At 44.6% G+C, this 17924-nt stretch overlaps 1 protein-coding gene across 4 annotated transcripts in view; it reads left to right on the top strand.

Moving 5' to 3' along the window:
* CTNNA2 (catenin alpha 2) overlaps positions 1-17924 on the top strand; it is a 398693-nt gene that overhangs the window by 336428 nt on the left and 44341 nt on the right. For all 4 annotated transcript variants that reach the window (XM_083571203.1, XM_083571202.1, XM_083571205.1 and 1 more), the window contains 2 exons: positions 1589-1740; positions 9858-9971. In XM_083571203.1, the coding sequence (XP_083427329.1) occupies positions 1589-1740; positions 9858-9971 (266 nt within the window). The remainder of the gene's footprint in view (positions 1-1588; positions 1741-9857; positions 9972-17924) is intronic.

Raw genomic sequence — 17924 nt, 5'->3', positions numbered from 1 at the left:
TTCCATGGTAGAGCATCTGTTTTGCATGCAGAAAGATTCAGGTTCAATTCCCAATGGATTCAGATTCAGGCTCAGTCCCCAATGGGAGAGGATCTGCCTGGAGCCCCAGAGAGTCTCTGCACAGTCAGTGTAGACAACACTGGACTGCACTGGTTCCCCCACACAGAGTATACTAATGCTGGACAACAGCCCTGTGTGCAAACAAGTTCCTGTCCTTACAATCCCCATTTTCACAGGATTGTTCATTGCTATTAGCATTGCTGTGCAAGTCAGCAGAGAAGTCTTCTAAGATTTGTGTGTGTGTGTTTTCCAGCTATGAAAAAGCCAGAGCAAGGGTATATATTGCTGAAATAAATATTGAATGTGACCATTATGCATATATTCATAAACTATGTATGCACGCCCCAACCATTAATATTGGGAACTGCTCACGGATAACCATTAGCATCTTTCATGCTCTACACACTGCTGGAAATAAGAAACTGGTGGGTCTTCCATGTACTTCTCGTGCATCGTTGTAAGGAACAACCGTCGTCCTTGTTCATGGCGAGCTACGCTGTGGTTTGTTAGTTAAAATGACAGTGGGCAGAAGGTTTCTTGGCTCATTTTTTCACAAATTAAGACTATTGTGTTCTGTAAGTTCAAATTGTCATTTTACAGACATGATATGGAGTAGCCAAGATGACTATTGTTCAGTTCAATAAAAACAGCCTCTGGCCTGCCTACCTGCAGTTTTCGCTTGGCATGGTTTGTGACAGTGTACAGTAAATTGCTTTTCTTTTTTTACATGGCATGGACGTTGACAAACAGAAAACTAGCAGAGGTAGCAATATTACTATTACTATTATCCACCACCACATTATGTACATTTTAATTTAACTTATTTAATTTTAGATAATAAAATTATGAACTACAGGCTGTACTGATCCAATCTAAACTAAAACAGTCACTCCCCACAACAGCCCTGTGAGGTAGTTTAGGCTGAGAGGCAGTAACTGACCCAAGGTCACCCAGGGAACTTCAGGACCGAGTAGAGATTTGAACCTTGGTCTGCCAGGTCCTAGTCTGACACTCTAACCACTACACTTCACTGTCTCCCTGAGTCAAGCCCTTCTACTTACTTGGCATCTCTATGTCATTTTAAGGTTCTCAAAACATTTTGCATACATTATGTCAACACCCGTGACAACACCCTTGACAGGGATATCAGGATTAGTGCCCCCATATTACAGATTGGAGTAGTGAGGCTGAGAGAACAGTCTCACTTGACATAGGAGTTGTAGCTGTTTGGGACCAATTTTTTTTTTTCTGACTTGAAGCTACGCCATCATAAGTTTGCAAGTTCTTTGTCACGTAGACTCTGTGTTGGTAGAACAAGAGGTTGTTTCATTCCCCTCAGAGAACCGCACACCTCTTCCCTGTTGGTGTGAAACTCTTCGGCAAAGTTCCCTGTTTCCTGATTTCTGCGGCAGCCGCTAATTCCGGGCCTGCTGGAAAGTATTGAAGCCCAAGGGCAAGGAAGGGAGGGAGTACGAAATACATGAAAGGCAGCCTGTGTTCTCACAGCTTTTCATTTGGTTTAATCTAGTTATGCCACGTTTTGCCGAACAAGTTGAAGTCGCCATTGAAGCCCTGAGTGCGAACGTCCCACAGCCGTTTGAAGAGAACGAGTTCATAGACGCCTCCCGCTTGGTTTATGATGGAGTTCGCGACATAAGGAAAGCTGTTCTGATGATAAGGGTACGTAAAGCGCCGGGGGAAATGAAGTGGCTTGGACCTAAAGGGGACGTATCATGGCAGGCGGAAGGGATATGAGAACAATTTGGCATTCGCATGGTGCTGTCATCCGCAAGGTTCGTTGGGTGCCAGAATAAACGTGGAGCAGAGACGGCAGATTAAGTTTGTGTGTGAAATCTCTCTCACTAAGTAAAGAAAGAAAAAGGTTTAATTTGTTTGATTCTTGCATTTGTGTTTCTTCTTCCATCACAGCTGTGTTTTGTCTTACAACAACCCTGTGAGGAAGATCAAGATGAGAGGGAATATCTTAAACCAGGAGCCTCATGACGAGATGCTCTCCTTTGTGGACTATTTGGCTCATCCAGACTTCCCTTTGCACTGTGCTTTCCAGACCTAGGTCTTTAAAGCTCCATGTCCAAGCATTGGGGTATTTTTTGTCCCAGAGATTTCCCTGGGAAAGCCCGTGTTTTATCACTGAATCGGAGCAAACAGTAATCCATGGTAAACCTAATTGCCATTTGCTCTGATTCAACGGTGAATGGCAGGTTTTCCTGGGGAAAACAACAGGACAAAAACAATAAGGCTTAGACACACAGCTTTAAAGTCCAGGCCTGTGCTGGGTTATGGGAGCTGGCTATGAAAGATTCTTACTGGGTGAATGTAGCTGGACAGCTTTCTGGGTTCTTTCTAACCATACTGTCTTACAAATGATACTCACAGCCATGCAATTGTATTTTACCAGATTTGCTCAAACACATCTAAAGGCCCATTCTAAATGTTGGTTGTGATTGGGACCCTCTTATTTACCCGTGGACAAAATTATACCAAAAAAGTAGATAAGAGGAGAGAGATTTAAGGGAGGTCTGGAAATGGTGAATCTACAGTTTAGCTATGATCAGATTTATTATTTATTTGCTTGCTTGCTTGTTCATTTATATCCTGTCTTTCGCCCTGACTGGGACTCAAGGTGCCTTACACAAATTAAAACAACACAAATAAAATGCAAAAAGCTAAAAGCATATCATAGAATCAGAGGAGGAGGAGAGCCAGTCTAGTCTAAATACTGATCAGCATTTGAAAGCCAAACATGTGCAACACCCCCCCCCCCTTTTATGCACACACCCTTCTTTGGCGTAGAAATTGCACATTTCAATATCTGGTTTTACTATAGTTCAGTTGTGTAATGAAGATTAGAACCAATTGTGTCTGTTTGATGTACGTATGCAGCTCAGGGTATGAGATAGGTGTTCTTAATATCTAAATGAATAAATAAATTAACTTGCTGCTCCACTGAACCTCCACAGGGATGGTTTTCAGCGCCTATTCAAGTAAGGAAACTGTCATTTCAACGTTGACTAACCAGTTGATTTGATTTTATCAGGCATTCCTTTCCCCTCTCCTTAATAAACGATAAACAGCGTAATAAGGGAGGGAAGGGTTTTGCATGTGGCTTTCTAATGTTGGCCTTACCAGCTTGATAAAAATCCTGAACGCTCCTTCGAAGCCAAAGCAAGTTGTGCCATCTTAGAGCAGTAGTGGGGAACTGGGCCCAGTGGGTGGGATCCTTATCCCCGCAGGTCACATTTGAAGGTGGGTAGGGTTGCTGTCAATCCCCTGATGTCACAATGTCAGGAGCCCCATTTTCACCCTTCCGGTGCTTTGAGACCCTGACTATGAGCTCAGAGCAGGGGGAGACAATCTGCTGCTCTCCAGACGTTGTCAGACTTAACAACTTCCATCATTCCTGACCACTGGCCAGGCTGCCTGGGGCTAATGGGAGTTACAGTCCAACAACCTCTGGATGGCCTCATGTTGACTATCCCTCACAGGTAATATGGTTGTGTGTGCCTCTTATACTTCTAAATCCCATGGTCCAACGTTTCAGAGAATGGGGCATACACAATTTGAAGTCACTAAACTGGCGCTCAGATCTAATATGAAGATATAGAGACATAAAGGTAAAGGTAAAGGGACCCCTGACCATTAGGTCCAGTCATGGCCGACTCTGGGGTTGCGGCGCTCATCTCACTTTATTGGCCAAGGGAGCCGGCGTACAGCTTCCGGGTCATGTGGCCAGCATGACTATGCCGCTTCTGGCGAACCAGAGCAGCGCACGGAAACACCGTTTACCTTCCCGCCAGAGTGGTACCTATTTATCTACTTGCACTTTGACGTGCTTTCGAACTGCTAGGTTGGCAGGAGCAGGGACCGAGCAACGGGAGCTCACCCCATCGCAGGGATTCGAACTGCTGACCTTCTGATCGGCAAGTCCTAGGCTCTGTGGTTTAACCCACAGTGCCACCCGCGTCCCTTATATAGAGACATAGATATAGATAAAGACACAGGAATACATGAGGAAGATGAGGTGACCGCTTCGGGCAGCAGGCTCCACAAGGGCAGCAGATGAATGAATCGCATCGCCCGCTGCTGCTGCAGTGGCACCAACAGCTGTGGCTCACTCTTTGTGGCTCACCTCCTTGGCAGCCCCTGGCGGCCTGCTACTGGTACAGTGGCCTCTTGGCTAATAGTGACACTGCTGGTCTTCTCCCACCCTTGTTTCCAATCTAGATCTTTATTCCCCCTTTGTTCCTGATGAAGATCTTCACTCGCCCCTTCTTCCCAGGTGGTGAGAGCACCATTTTGCGATTCACCTCAGGTGCCAAAATGTCTTGGCAGCTCTTTACATACATATAGATACTTAAATAGACACAAATTCTTAGATAGGAACATAGATATATTCTGAGCTATTCGTTCAGGCACTGTAAGTCTCATGTTTCCCTCTCGTTGTGCCTCTTTAGACTTTTTCTGAAAACCTGCACATTGAAATGATTTGTAATCTCATCAGGCTGTCTGTCAGAGGCATTCATTGTCCCACAGTAATTGTTCAGGGTACACATCACGGAACAAAGAAAATTATCTGAGATATTTGTCTCATGGCACGTAGGAAATAAAGCCTCTTTTTAAAAAACTAGATGAAGGGTTCTCCCTCCCCACAACTTTAATAAATGTGGCCGGGGGGGGGGGGAGGAACCTTGCCTCTGTTTTGCTACATTTCAGTGATCTGTGGAAGTGAATCGGAAGAGTAAAGAAATAATAATATTCTCTTATGGGGCTTGGGAATCCATTCCCTACTGAACATTGCAGGGTGGAATACTTCCAATGTCATACATTTAGTTGGTAGATTTCAGCTGTTGAATTTGAAATGGAAAGTAATAGGCTAACTGCAAGGCTCCTTCCATCACTCCATAGGCATCCTGGTACATATTCTTTTGTCACACTAACTCGTGGTGTTTCCCCCTGGATGTTGTTATAATGAAACCCGCTGGAAAAAAGCTCAAGACTACACACACGCACAGAGAGAGAGAGAGAATTTTCTCCACTCCTTTGTCTCATTTTTCAATTGTCCGAAAGTCAAGCGATTGTGCTGGATGACTCTTCTGCTGTCCCCTGGCAATGCTTTTCTGTTTCTTAGATTTGATCACTGAAACTCAGGGAGCGCAATCCATTTGAACAGTGACATGGACTCCGAACGATGTGTGTGTGTTTTAGCACACCCTTCATCATGCTTCCTTTCTTGAGCAGAATCCTGCACAGTTTTTTTATAGCATGCAGTGAAGATAGCTGGAGACTTTTCACCTTAGTCCACTGGAGCAGGCTGCTTTCTACTGAGTCCGATCTCTGCTCCTTCCAGCTCAGTATTCTATGCACAGATTGGCAGTGGCTCCCTGGGGTTCCAGGAAGGGGTATCTCACAGCCTTACATGAAGATGCTGGAGGTTGAACTTGAGAGCTTCTGCATGGAAGGCAGAGGCGCTTCTACTGAGCTATGGCCCTTCTCTACTGCTTCCCACTCCAGTAAAGCCAGAATGGACGAATCATGTGGGAGAACCAAGAACATGCAGAAAGAGCTACTCTAGCATCAGCCTCACGTTGCTTTTTCGATATCACATGATGCTGCTCATGTAAATTGGTCTCTCCTAAATGCTTCCTTCATTCCTAATGAGACCACAACTGGTTCACTTATAGTTCCACTAGAGCACCATCAAAGATCACATTGTAGCTTCAGATGCTGCAGCCCAAGGCTGCAGATGGGATGCTGGCAGTAGTGCGAGTGACAACATGCCCACTTGATCCCTGCCCATCCCAGCTGAAAAAATCTATTAGGAGATGACTGACTGGGTGGGTCCAGGAGGTGGTTAATGCCCCAATAGGGGATGGAGTTATGCTCACCACCATGTAAGAGGCGATGGTGTGATTCCTCTTGAAGAAGCCCTCCCTCGATCCAGAGGTTTTAGAAAACTCTTGTCCAGTCTCTCATATTCCATTCCAAGGTGATTAAGAGAATGGAGCGAGCGAGCTGCAGGTAAGCTTGGAGGAAGCTGACTATCGAAGTCCATTCTAGTCTAGTTACAGGACTGGATTTTGCACCAAAACAGTCTTGGCTGCCTTGATGGATGTCCTTTATTGGGAGAGAGACAGCGGGAGTCCGACCCTGTTGGTTCTCCTGGATCTCTCAATGTCTGTCAACCATAGTCTCCTACTAGGAACTACTTATTGAGATGGGAGTTGGGGGTACAGTATTACAGTGGTTCTCTTCCTGTCTGCAGGAGCACTATCAGTAAGCAATGCTAGGATACAGGCGCTTGCAACTTCATTTTTTTAGTTGTGGGGTCCCACAACTGTCCATTCTGTCTCCTAAACTATTCAACATTATATGGGACCATTGGGATCTGTTGCTCAAGGATTTGGAGAACAGCACCATCACTGCTAATGGCAACCACTTCAGTATCTCCATTCCATCTCAATCAGAAGACGATATGCAAGTGGAAGGAATTATGGGCTAGATGTGGGCAAAAAAACTGAGCTGAATCCTGATAAGACAGAGATGCTGTGGGTGAGTTCTCTGTGGGTCTAGGAATTAGGTGTACAACCTGTTCTCAGAGGGGTTACACGTCCCCTGAAGGGACAGGTTCATCGTCTGGGAGTGCTCCTGGCTTCCAACTTGTCTCTGGAGTCTCAGGTGGTTTCTGCAGCCAGGAGTGATTATGGCATTCATCTCAAAGCAGCATCAGGCCAGGCTTTCCCAGTCCAAATAGGCCTGAACCCAGGCAAGCAACAGTTTTGAAGAAAGCAACTCTTGTAGTAGCTTTCAGTAGGCAAATTGTGTTTTACTTATAGGCTGAACCAAGAACTTGTTGATGCCTGTGAAAAGGAAAGTAGGAAGTACAAAAAGATCAGCCAGATGTATAAAAAGATTAAGTCCTTAATAGGCCAGGGAAAGGCCTAATCCTTACAGTAGCTTTCATGTCAGACTTGCCTCCTAATATAAATATCATTGCTAATGACCAGATGCTCTGTTGCTAGTTAACATTCCACATCTATCCATTATGAAATGCTCTCCATCTTAGTAAACTCTGCAGAAACGGTTGGTGCAAATTAAATACTCAAATCAACATGGTATTTCAGCGGAGGATCATTTTTTGATATTCAACCCCCCCCCAATAAATGAATCCACAGAATGCCAACGAAAATGTGCCATAAGCAGAACATAGGAGTCTGTTAAGGCGTACTGTTCCAGGATTGCACCAAATGACTGTAGCAAGAGAGCCTATCCATATTCACGCTGGCATTATCAGGGTGCAAAAAAGAAAGTTTATCCCCTCCTGCAAAAAAAAAAAATACCCAATCACCCCAATATTTCTTGTTTCATTCCTGTTCGTGGTCCTTCTGAGTATCAGATTTGGCTACAAGACAAAAAGTAGCCCCATCAGAGTGAGGGCAACCCTTCCTTCCCTCGCTCTGAATGGGAGAACATTTTTTGTTGAAGTCATCACTGAAACAGGGTGTGTATTAGGCTTATCCAGCAAATTTGTCTGAACCCCAAAGTGATTCAGGCAGATCTAGGCTCTGGCTGACTTGGGTGGAGACAGCCCTGGATAACCGCAAGCCAGGTTGGGCCTCCCAGAGTCATCAGGGGCTGTCGGGATGGGGCAACAGGTGGGAAAAAGGAGACTTAGCTATGCACAGTTGTCCCAAGCAGAGGAACACACACGCACACAGTAAAAGTGAGCAGGATCAAACCTTCTGCTCACCAGCTGTGGGTTTCAGGAGTCTGCTTCACCAGCATGTTTCTCATGCTGAACATGTTGGGAAAGCAGACCCCATCAGGGCTGGATCCTTCTCTCACCAGCTGGTGGGCAGAAAATTCAATCTTGCTGGCTGTGGGGGTCCCTTAGTCCCTTAGTCACTACACAACACAAGTTCATCCCATGAATTTCCAACAAGACAGAATCCTATGAATTTGTGACCTGGCAGAGGCCTGAGGGAGGGTGCCTGTCATTGTTAATTGTTGTTTGGTTGCAACAGGGGTGACAAACAGAGGCTTCTCTCCGGCTGTCCCTGTACTACAGGCAATCGATGTTGCTTGTGCCTGCAGAAGACAACCATGGAAAAGTGCAGGAGCATTGCAGCAGTGCCAGGGGTTCACTATTTGTTTGAATCATGCAGGCCTTTGGTCTCCAGCAGTCACTGTTGGACCCCCTCAGGTACTGGGGCGCAGCCTGCCTCCATAGGGGGAGGGATCAATGAGTATGTTTCAGATAAGAGAGAATGACTCTCCTCTCCCCTTCTTGCTAGGATAAGGTTACCTTGACTGTTTTCTTCTTATGTGTGCAGAACTCCTGCTGATTTCATGTGGGAGTTAAAGGGAGAACGGCAAGAACAGCAGAGCACAGTCTTGCGTTGGGGGAAAGGGGTGTTTGTCCTCTTGTGCACTTTGAAAACAGCATAAAGCTATCTTAGCAATCGAGAGAGCTTTCTGGCTTTTATTTTTGCCCCGATATCCTGTGGCTTGACATGCCTTGACACAGCATACACACACCCCATGCACCATGAAAGAAATGCCATTGCCTTATTCCATCTTGCTGGGGCCCTTTTTAAGGCAGAGGGCATCTGCAGCCCTGAAACCCTAAAAATGTTCTAGGATGCGTGGAGGAGGGAAAACTTGACAAGAACATCGACTTGACATCGTTCAACCTGGACACTGAGGTCCAGCTCCGAGGGCCTTCTGGCAGTTCCCTCACTGCAAGAAGTGAGGTTACAGGGAACCAGGCAGAGGGTCTTCTCGGTGGTGGCGCCCACCCTGTGAAATGCCCTCCCATCAGATGTCAAGGAAATAAACAATTATCTGACTTTTAGAAGACATCTGAAAGCAGCCCTGTTTAGGGAAGTTTTTAATGACTGGTGTTTTAATGTATTTTTAATCTTTTGTTGAAAGCTGCCCAGAGTGGCTGGTGAAACCCAGCCAGAAGGGCAAGGGAAGAATGAATAAATAAATAATCCAAGGAGGATTCCCATTTCCTTCACCTGTACTGACCTGGGGGTGTTGCACATCTTGTCTGCCACTTCCTGCTGCAAAGTCCCTTGCATCACCATAGAATAATAGAATTGCAGAGTTGGAAGGGGCATCTAGTTCAACCTCTGCTTAAAAACCTCCAATGAAGTCCTCAATCTCCCGGGGGAGTCTGTTCCACTGTCGAACAGCTCTTGATCTGCCTAGTAAAATAAATGAACAAATTACACTTCCGAATGTGTCCAGTTTAAATTTCTCTTTTCTTTTCAAGTTCCTAGCTCAAGGTGCCTCCCTAATCTCTTGAAAGATTTTTGCAATCAGTTTGGTGTGATAATATTATTGGGTCTTCCTTTTCCAGAGACCAAAAACAATTATTTTGAAATATTATGCTCGGGGGGGGGATGGGACACAGGTCCATTGGGTGTTAGTTTGCAAAATGTATGTTCACCCCGTTAAGAGAAAATCACAGCAAGGTGACGAGGAATGCCAGTTGTAAAAGAACAGGGTTGGAACAGCTTCATTTTCTTTCTTTCTTTCTCTTTCTTTCTTTCTTTCTTTCTTTCTTTCTTTCTTTCTTTCTTTCTTTCTTTCACAATTCAATTTGGGGTTCTGCCTGCCTTTGCAGACAAGTTAATTTAAAATAAGGGGAGGACAGTGTTCTTTGGGCAGGTAGTTGATGAAATAGCTTTTTCGTTGGTTGGGGTTTGTTGGTATCCTTTGTAAGCCTGCCACCCCTTCTCGTCTCTTTCTTGCTCTATTTTTAAATCCAGACTCCCGAAGAGCTAGAGGATGATTCTGACTTTGAGCAGGAAGATTACGATGTTCGCAGCCGGACGAGTGTTCAGACTGAAGACGATCAGCTTATCGCCGGCCAGAGTGCAAGGGTGAGTGTAAAATCTGTGCAACACATTAACACAGCTTCAGATTCCTCAGGGAACATGTGCTCTCTCACAAGCTGAAAAGTCTGAACGTGACTGCAGACAGCGGAGTATCAGTTTGGGTCCCCTAGCATCTGAAATTATTTATGACACAGGCGTTCAGTTGACTCGAGAAGTTTATTGGAAAAGAAAAGTTTCATAGAGCTTATGCGATGCTTGCTTCCCCCATGATGAAGGTTTACACCAGGAATGAAGGAATCTCGCTTCCAGCACTGAATGAAGTGCAACTGTTCAGAGGGCCAAGATTTCCTATAGCCTTAGAGCAAGATTCTAGATCTCATGGAGCAAAAAGTCACAGAGCTGTCATATGTTTGCTCTCTATCGTGACCATCCTAGATTTGGGCTTCTTGGGCTATATTTGGCACATTTCAATGTTTTATTTGTTTTCAGGGGCAAATGGGGTGTGGTAGGGGGAGAGCTTTACAGTGATAGTGTGTCACTACTTCACATGCTTTATACTGCTGGAAGGTTGCAGTTGATCACAGGTTCCCATTGCATGTTGCATATATAAGATCAGAAGAAAAACCCTGCTACCCGGGTGAGTCAAAAGCTCCACCTAGTCCTGTTCTCATAGCAGCCAATCAGATGCCTGTAGGGAAGCCCACAAACAGGAAGAAAGCACAATATCTCTCTCCCCAGTCGTGATCCCCAGGGCATACTGCCTCCAACACTTGCAAACATGTCAGAGGCGGATGACTTTGGAAGGGGGGGATGCCAGAGGCTGGGCTGAGGAGGAGGAATGGTGGAGACCACCTCCCCATCCTGACCCTTCCAGGGAGGAGGAAGAGGAAGACAGGATAGATTTACAACAGTGGTTTGTGAGAGGTCACAGCTCAGAGGGGGAAAGTTGGGAAATTAGGGAGAGGAGGAGCAGGCAGAGTCGGAGCAGCAGCTGGCTGACACGTTGTCACTAGAAAGTATTCCAGACCCTCCATCTCCCAGAATCCGGCGGGTCTTGAAAGTAGGAGAGCAAAGAGCTCAAAGACAGAGGGCATGTAGCAGCACCCATAGAGGAGGTGATGGTGATGATGATGATGAATGAGGAAGTGGGAGAAACCGGTGTGTGGGTGGGTGTGGAGTTTCACTCAGGACAACACCATTATCCAAGAGGGTGGGTTCTATGGCTTCTCTCTGTAAAGTCTGAAATGAAAAAGGCCTGTAAGAAACTTTTACTTGTCTTTATACTTTCCTGGGCAACCAACCAGGAGTCGCTGACAGCATCCTGACACATGTGCACATGTCCTACACAGTGAAGTATGTGTGGTTTTTCTTACCTAGAGGTAGAAGATCAACAGTTGAAATGAGATGCCCTGATTCTGCCCTTCACTGTGTTTCTTCGGAATGCGCTCCAGCTGTGAGCAGGCAGAAAATGAAAAATTTTTAAACCACTGAGGACACACAGTGTGTGCCACACTCCACGAAGTTGTCCATTAGTCATGGTTTCCAGTCTGTTAATTTGTCTTGGAGAACTGTTGCACGTTGCTGAGTCGTCTCTGCAAATCTAATTGCAGCGGAAGACGCTCGTTACTGAATCAGGGCAATTCTACCAGGGTAATTGTTTCATGATAAAGTGAAGATGCTGTCCCAGGTGACCTTAACTTATGCAAGGAGACTGCCGATTAAGTTGACAAGTGACCCCGGCAGACGGAGATGCTTGAAAAGTGAGGCTTGTTGAACCCTCAGGGTATTTCCACTCTTGGATTAATGGTTTACCTTTTGCTAAGTAGCCTGCAACAGCTGAGATAAGAAACTGTGTTATTCTAGGCCAGAATCCAGAGGCAGACACTATCCAGAAGTATGAAAATGCAGCTCTGTTGATGAGTTTTTCCATCGTTAGTTCTGCTTACTGCTTCCAGAAGAGAAAATTAGGAGAGATATAATATCAAGACGAAGGGTTAATGCCAGGCAAGATATTTGATTGTGTCTGTTGTGCTAATCCCCTTGCTTGCCAACCAAAAAACCACTTGCTGATTATTTGAATCGCTGAAGATTTCTTAAAAAGCAGAATCTGGCTCCACATTTTGATTTTTGGTTGGTCACTAAGGCTGCGCGCACACACACAGCATTTAAAGTATGCTTCTTCCACAAAGGATGCTGGGAGCTGCAACTGACCTCCAACAGAGCTACAGTTCCCAGCACCCTTAACAACTTCAGCTCCCAGGATTCTTTGGGGGAAGTCACGTGCTTTAAATGTGCTTCAAATGGGTGGTGTGTATGCAACCCCAGCGCTGTGAAACCAATGTGTTCTAAAGGACTTCCCTCGATGCACCAAGCACCAAGACTTTCAGCTGAGCTGATGGGTCTAATCTCTGTGGATCAGGCCCTGGTCTGTATGGCCTTAGGCTAGCCTTTGCCAACCTAGGGCCTTCCAGATGTTTTGGACTACAGCTCCTATCAGCTGTCTTGGCTGGGGCTAATAGGAGTTGTAGTCCAAAACATCTGGAGCATTCCAGATCAGTGAAGACTGCCTTAAAGTAAAGGCAAAAGACCCCTGACAGTTAAGTCCAGTAGCGAATGAATCTGGGGTTGCAGTGCTCATCTCGCTTCACTGGCCGAGGGAGCCGATGTTTGTCCGCAGACAGTTTTTCCACGTCATGTGGCCAGTATGACTGAGCCGCTTCTGGCAAAACCAGAGCAGCACACGGAAATGCCATTTATCTTCCCACCGGAGCAGTACCTATTTATCTGCTTGAACTTTGACATGCTTTCGAACTGCTAGGTTGGCAGAAGCAGGGACCGAACAACAGGAGCTCACCCCGTTGAGGGGATTCGAACCGCCGACCTTCCGATTGGCAAGCCCAAGGCTCAGTGGTTTACACCACAGTGCCACCGGTGTGCATTCCAGATCAGTGAAGACTGCCTCAGACACTCCTGAATATGCCAGTGCATTTTGCATTGCCATAGCACCCAACAACTGCTAACAGAAAAGGGTTGCACATTAGGGGGCCTAGTATTGTCAAAAGCCAGTAGACACATGAATGGCTAAAAAGATGGTCCAGATGTGATTGTTTCTCTCCCGCTCTTCTCCCTCCAGAGTCTAGTACTGAAATGATGGAAGGGGAATCCTAATTCATCTTATGTATTTATTTTAAATGTCTCTATTTCACCCTGGGTCTAATCTCTGGTGGGCAGCACAATCTTAGGAATCCTCAACAGTCATACTATTGGTCCAACGTTACAGATGGGGAACTGAATTATGAACGCCAGAACCAGTGACTTTAAGGGCTCTTGCAATATTTGTGCTGTTGAAAAATTTACTTTGCAGAAACTCCCTTTCTGGCATATGTGCGTTGGAAAATGGATGGCAGCATTCAGCTGGTGGACAAAGTGGATATTGAACTATTTGTAGTTAATATTTTGTCCTTGACACCTATGGGATGGAGGGGCTAAGCCTGTCTTCTGACTCTCATCACCCTAGGCATCCCAACCATTGAGAATCAAGCCTGATCCTATTTACAGAGTTCTCTCAGTTTGAGCTCACTTTTGTGGGTTACAGTAGAGTATGACAGAAAGTATTGAAATGACGGTTGCATTTCGCTGTGAGAGCATCAGAAATTGACACAAAGGCTTTTGCAGCATCCCCATATATAGAGTTTGTTCATAATCCCAGTCCCATTTGCCATTAGCAAGGTAATTGCATCAGATAACATATTCCGTGTTAATAGAATTGCTAACCATGACCTCCAAGTAACTGCCAATAATGCTGCCTTCACAATGCTATGCAGGTGCTGCTGCAAACAGACTCAATTTCTGTGCCAAAAAGCTAGATTTTGATAAAACTACATGTTAGGCAGTATTTCCATGTATTTCTTCATTTCCTCCCCGCCCCCCTCATGCTTTATTTTCCATAATTGCATCTACACAGCAAGAACGTATCATTACTGTTATCTGTAAATACCACTCATCAAAACAAAAATCCAATTACAGGATACAAGTCTTCTAACAATAAATTTTGTACATAAACTTTGACTTCCCGTCCTTACCAAAAAAAAGTCCACTAGATCAAAATGGTTATTGAAGATGATAGAATATGCTGAATTAGACAATCTTTCAGAAAAGATCAAAGATAGGCACAAGCAGGAGTTCATTTAAAGTTGGGAATCTCTTAAGAGATATTTAAAGGAAAATTGTTGCAATTTTAACTCCGTTGCAGCTTTTGAGTAGTCTCTGTAAACAACCCTAGTTAAAGGGAAAATATATATACATATATGAGTATTAACTTTTATTATCAAATATGTTGATAAGTTGTGCAATAGGTTTATTTAAGTATTTCTTCATTTTCAATAATCTACTTTTACTATTCAAGGGGAAGACAAAAAAACCCCTAAACTATCAAAACTTCCTTCCCAGCCTCATGTTCCTTTTCTTATTTATTTGTTTTAAAAAATAAAAATAAAAGAAATGAAATGGGAGACTCCCGAGCTGTAGGACTCTTCACCCCAAACTAATACCTTTGTGTTTGTGCAGAGCTGTTGTAGAGCGCATGTAAAAGTGTCCTTTGCTGTGTAAAGCTGGAGGCTACTTGTGGCTATAATACCACTCCACTGAAGCTGTTAGCCTTTTAATAGCTCAGTGTTTTATCTTTGATTAGAAATATATAAAACAGAATATGCATGCCTTGCTGCAGCTCCTACAGAAAAAAAGGCACTTTTCTTTTTCCTTCTAAGGAAAAAGTGCTTTAATAAAAGGCACAGGGGTGTCAAGGTTAGTGTGTCAGCTAAGTTGGGAACAACGCCACATATCAGTAACAGAGAAGGGGTTCTGCAAGTCTCTATATGTATACACATCCAGGTATTTATCATCTTGCAATACGGAACAGCATCACACACATAAAAGAAGCTCGTTTTTTTCCCTTTCAAATACAGAGTGGGGGCTCAATTTCTTTACCGTTTTTTCTTTTAATGGTAGAAGCTTTTGCACGCTAACATTTCAGACTGCTGAGTTACATTGATAAGGCCTAATTAAAACTCAGGCATTGAATTCTAATTTGATTAACTTGCCAATTTTCTCCATATTTTTTTTTATCTCCTGCTTCTAGATAACCTTTTTTAATCCTGGTTTCGGAAAAGGTCAATTATGAATTTTTTAAAAGCCAAGAGCACTTTAAGAATACGTAGGGGGAGACTACAGCTGATTGGAAGTGACATAAACAAGAAAAACTGTAATGACACTTAAATATATGTCACACCCCATTAAATGTGCAACGCAACTTGGTAGAACCCCTGGAGCCAAACAGTATCTCAGCCTGGAAATCATTGCTGAAAGTGCCTATTTGATCTTCAAAAGCAATTATTATAATTCTACTGTTCTGTGTTGCAACTTAGTTGCTGGTTTCTTTGGGAACTTGGAGTAAGCTAGAATCCACCAATCCAGGACCAGTATCATCCCAGAGGCGATATATTTATTTATTCGTTTCATAAAAATTATACACCACTTTATTGTTTTTTTAAAAAATAAAAAACCCTTAAAGCTGTTTACAAATGATAAAAAGTAAAATCAAGAAAAAGACAAAATACATACAAAGGTTAAAATACAGATTAAAATCACCTCAGCATCTGGATTTCTCAGTTTCTAAGCATCTGGGTAGGCTTGTTTAAACAGGAATGTTTTTAGGTAAAGGTAAAGGGGCCCCTGACCATTAGGTGCAGTCATGGACAATTCTGGGGTTGCGGCGCTCATCTCACTGCTGAGGGAGCCGGTGTACAGCTTCCGGGTCATGTGGCCAGCATGACTAAGCCGCTTCTGGCGAACCAGAGCAGCGCACGGAAACGCTGTTTACTTTCCCGCCAGAGTGGTACCTATTTATCTACTTGCACTTCATGCTTTCAAACTGCTAGGTTGACAGGAGCAGGGACTGAGCAATGGGAGCTCACCCCGTCGCAGAGATTCGAGCCACTGACCTTCTGATCGGCAAGCCCTGGGCTCTGTGGTTTAACCTACAGCACCATGTGCGTCCCATAAGTTTTTAGCAGACACCAAAAAGAGTACAGTGGCACCTTGGTTTAAAAACAGCTTAGTTTATGAACAAATTGTGAAGCATGTGAACGTAAGCAGGTACTCGCTTGGTGTTAAATAAGGATCAGGCAGACTCAGCAATGGAGAATAAGAAGGTGAAGTTTATTGCCAGGCAATAAGGACCCAGTTTGGAATCTCTTCCAAAAGGAACTGGGACCTCGATTGACAGAAATCCAGAGGTCTTTATACCTGAGCAGATCACAGCAAATCATAGATCATGAGATAATCATGAGGCAGTCACGACATTGCCAGCAAAAATTAGCCAATTAGCAAGCTTCTTGCCATGCTACCAGCTCCTGGTCAAGCACTGGTCAAGCACGGAGTTCGAGTTCTGCTTTCCGTTGCTTGCAGTGACGCTCTGTCTAACCTCTCCCCTAGTTATGATAGGACAGGGAGTTTGGAGATTTTGTGGTTTTGTTCTTCCTGTTCTGTGGATTAATTTAGCCTGTATCTGAGGGGATTTTGTACCAGAATCTCTGATTCACGTCTTCCCCTTGTCCAGGGTACACGGATGTTTGTAGGGGAAAGGTCGGCTCCTAATTTTGCTGTTTCAAGCAGTATGCAGTTAGCTAAGGCACAGCTTCCCTTTGATTCAAAATGGATTATAAAATACTGTAAGCCCTGATTATGTGTGAGCATATATGAATATATTGATTACTGATAACTGATTATATGGATAGCATAGGGGTAGCCCTTCTTCCTTGCCTCAATTGGATTAAGAACGCTGCAAACCCGGAAGTAGGTGTTTTGGTTTGTGAACTTTGCCTTGGATGCAGAACATGTTTCACTTCCTGTTGAGTGTGTTCCATTTGGAAATTGAGTCCCCCGCTGCTATGGGAAGGCACGTCTTGGTTTAAGAACGCTTTGGTTTAAGAACGGACTTCTGGAACGGATTAAGTTCGTAAACCAAGGTACCGCTGTACAGTGAAGGCACTTGCTTGATTTCAAAAGGCATTTCAAAGGGTTGACACTACTACACTAAATGACCGAGTTCTTACAAATGTGGAACAGGTATTATGTGGCACGTGTTGTAGTGCCAGTTCTGCTGATCAAAGCAGTTGAGTGGGAACATGCAGAGTAAGACGATCTCATAGGTAAACTGGTCCCAAGCTGCTCGCCAAAGCCTTTGCCTCTTCAGCATCTAACCATTCCTCCTCTCCTCTTCTGACCTGTCCTCAGTGCCCAACCACCACTCCCCTGGCTCTGAGCCTTCCTCCTCTGGGGGGGTTCCCTAGAGGGTTGGAGCACAATTCAAAGTGTTGGTGCTGACCTTTAAAGCCCTAAACGGCCTCGGTCTAGTATTTCTGAAGGAGCGTCTCCACCCCCATTGTTCTGCCCAGACACTGAGGTCCAGTGCCGAGGGCCTTCTGGCGGTTCCCTCACTGTGAGAAGCCAAGTTACAGGGAACCAGGCAGAGGGCCTTCTCGGTAGTGGCACCCGCCCTGTGGAACGCCCTCCCACCAGATGTCAAAGAGAAGAACAACTACCAGACTTTTAGAAGACACCTGAAGGCAGCCCTGTTTCCTTCCTGTACTCCTGACCATAAAAGGGTATTCCTGTTCCTACTCTTATCTTGGAGCAAGAGGTCACCAACTCCAAGAACACACTCTGGTGCTGTTCCCGGACTAGGTCTGTGCATCAGAGTGTGGTCAGGATGTAAGATAAGACCTAGACGTGTCATCCCTGTTCTACTGGTGCAGTCAAGGCCATCCTTGCCATCATGAACTGATAAAGGAGAGGGCTCTGAGCACTTGTTTATACAGCCGGGTTTTTGTTTATACATTGACTCTGAGCTCAAGTTAATGGATTTTAGCTAAGGAACAATTGGGATTTTGGTTCAGTTTCTTTTTTTTTTTTGAAATAATTTTTATTAGTTTGCATCAA

Source organism: Podarcis filfolensis, assembly GCF_964270895.1.
Source record: "Podarcis filfolensis genome assembly, chromosome: 9".
Lineage (NCBI taxonomy): Eukaryota > Metazoa > Chordata > Lepidosauria > Squamata > Lacertidae > Podarcis > Podarcis filfolensis.
Note: the sequence above shows the minus strand (reverse complement) of the source record. Positions and strands in the feature narration are given on the sequence as shown.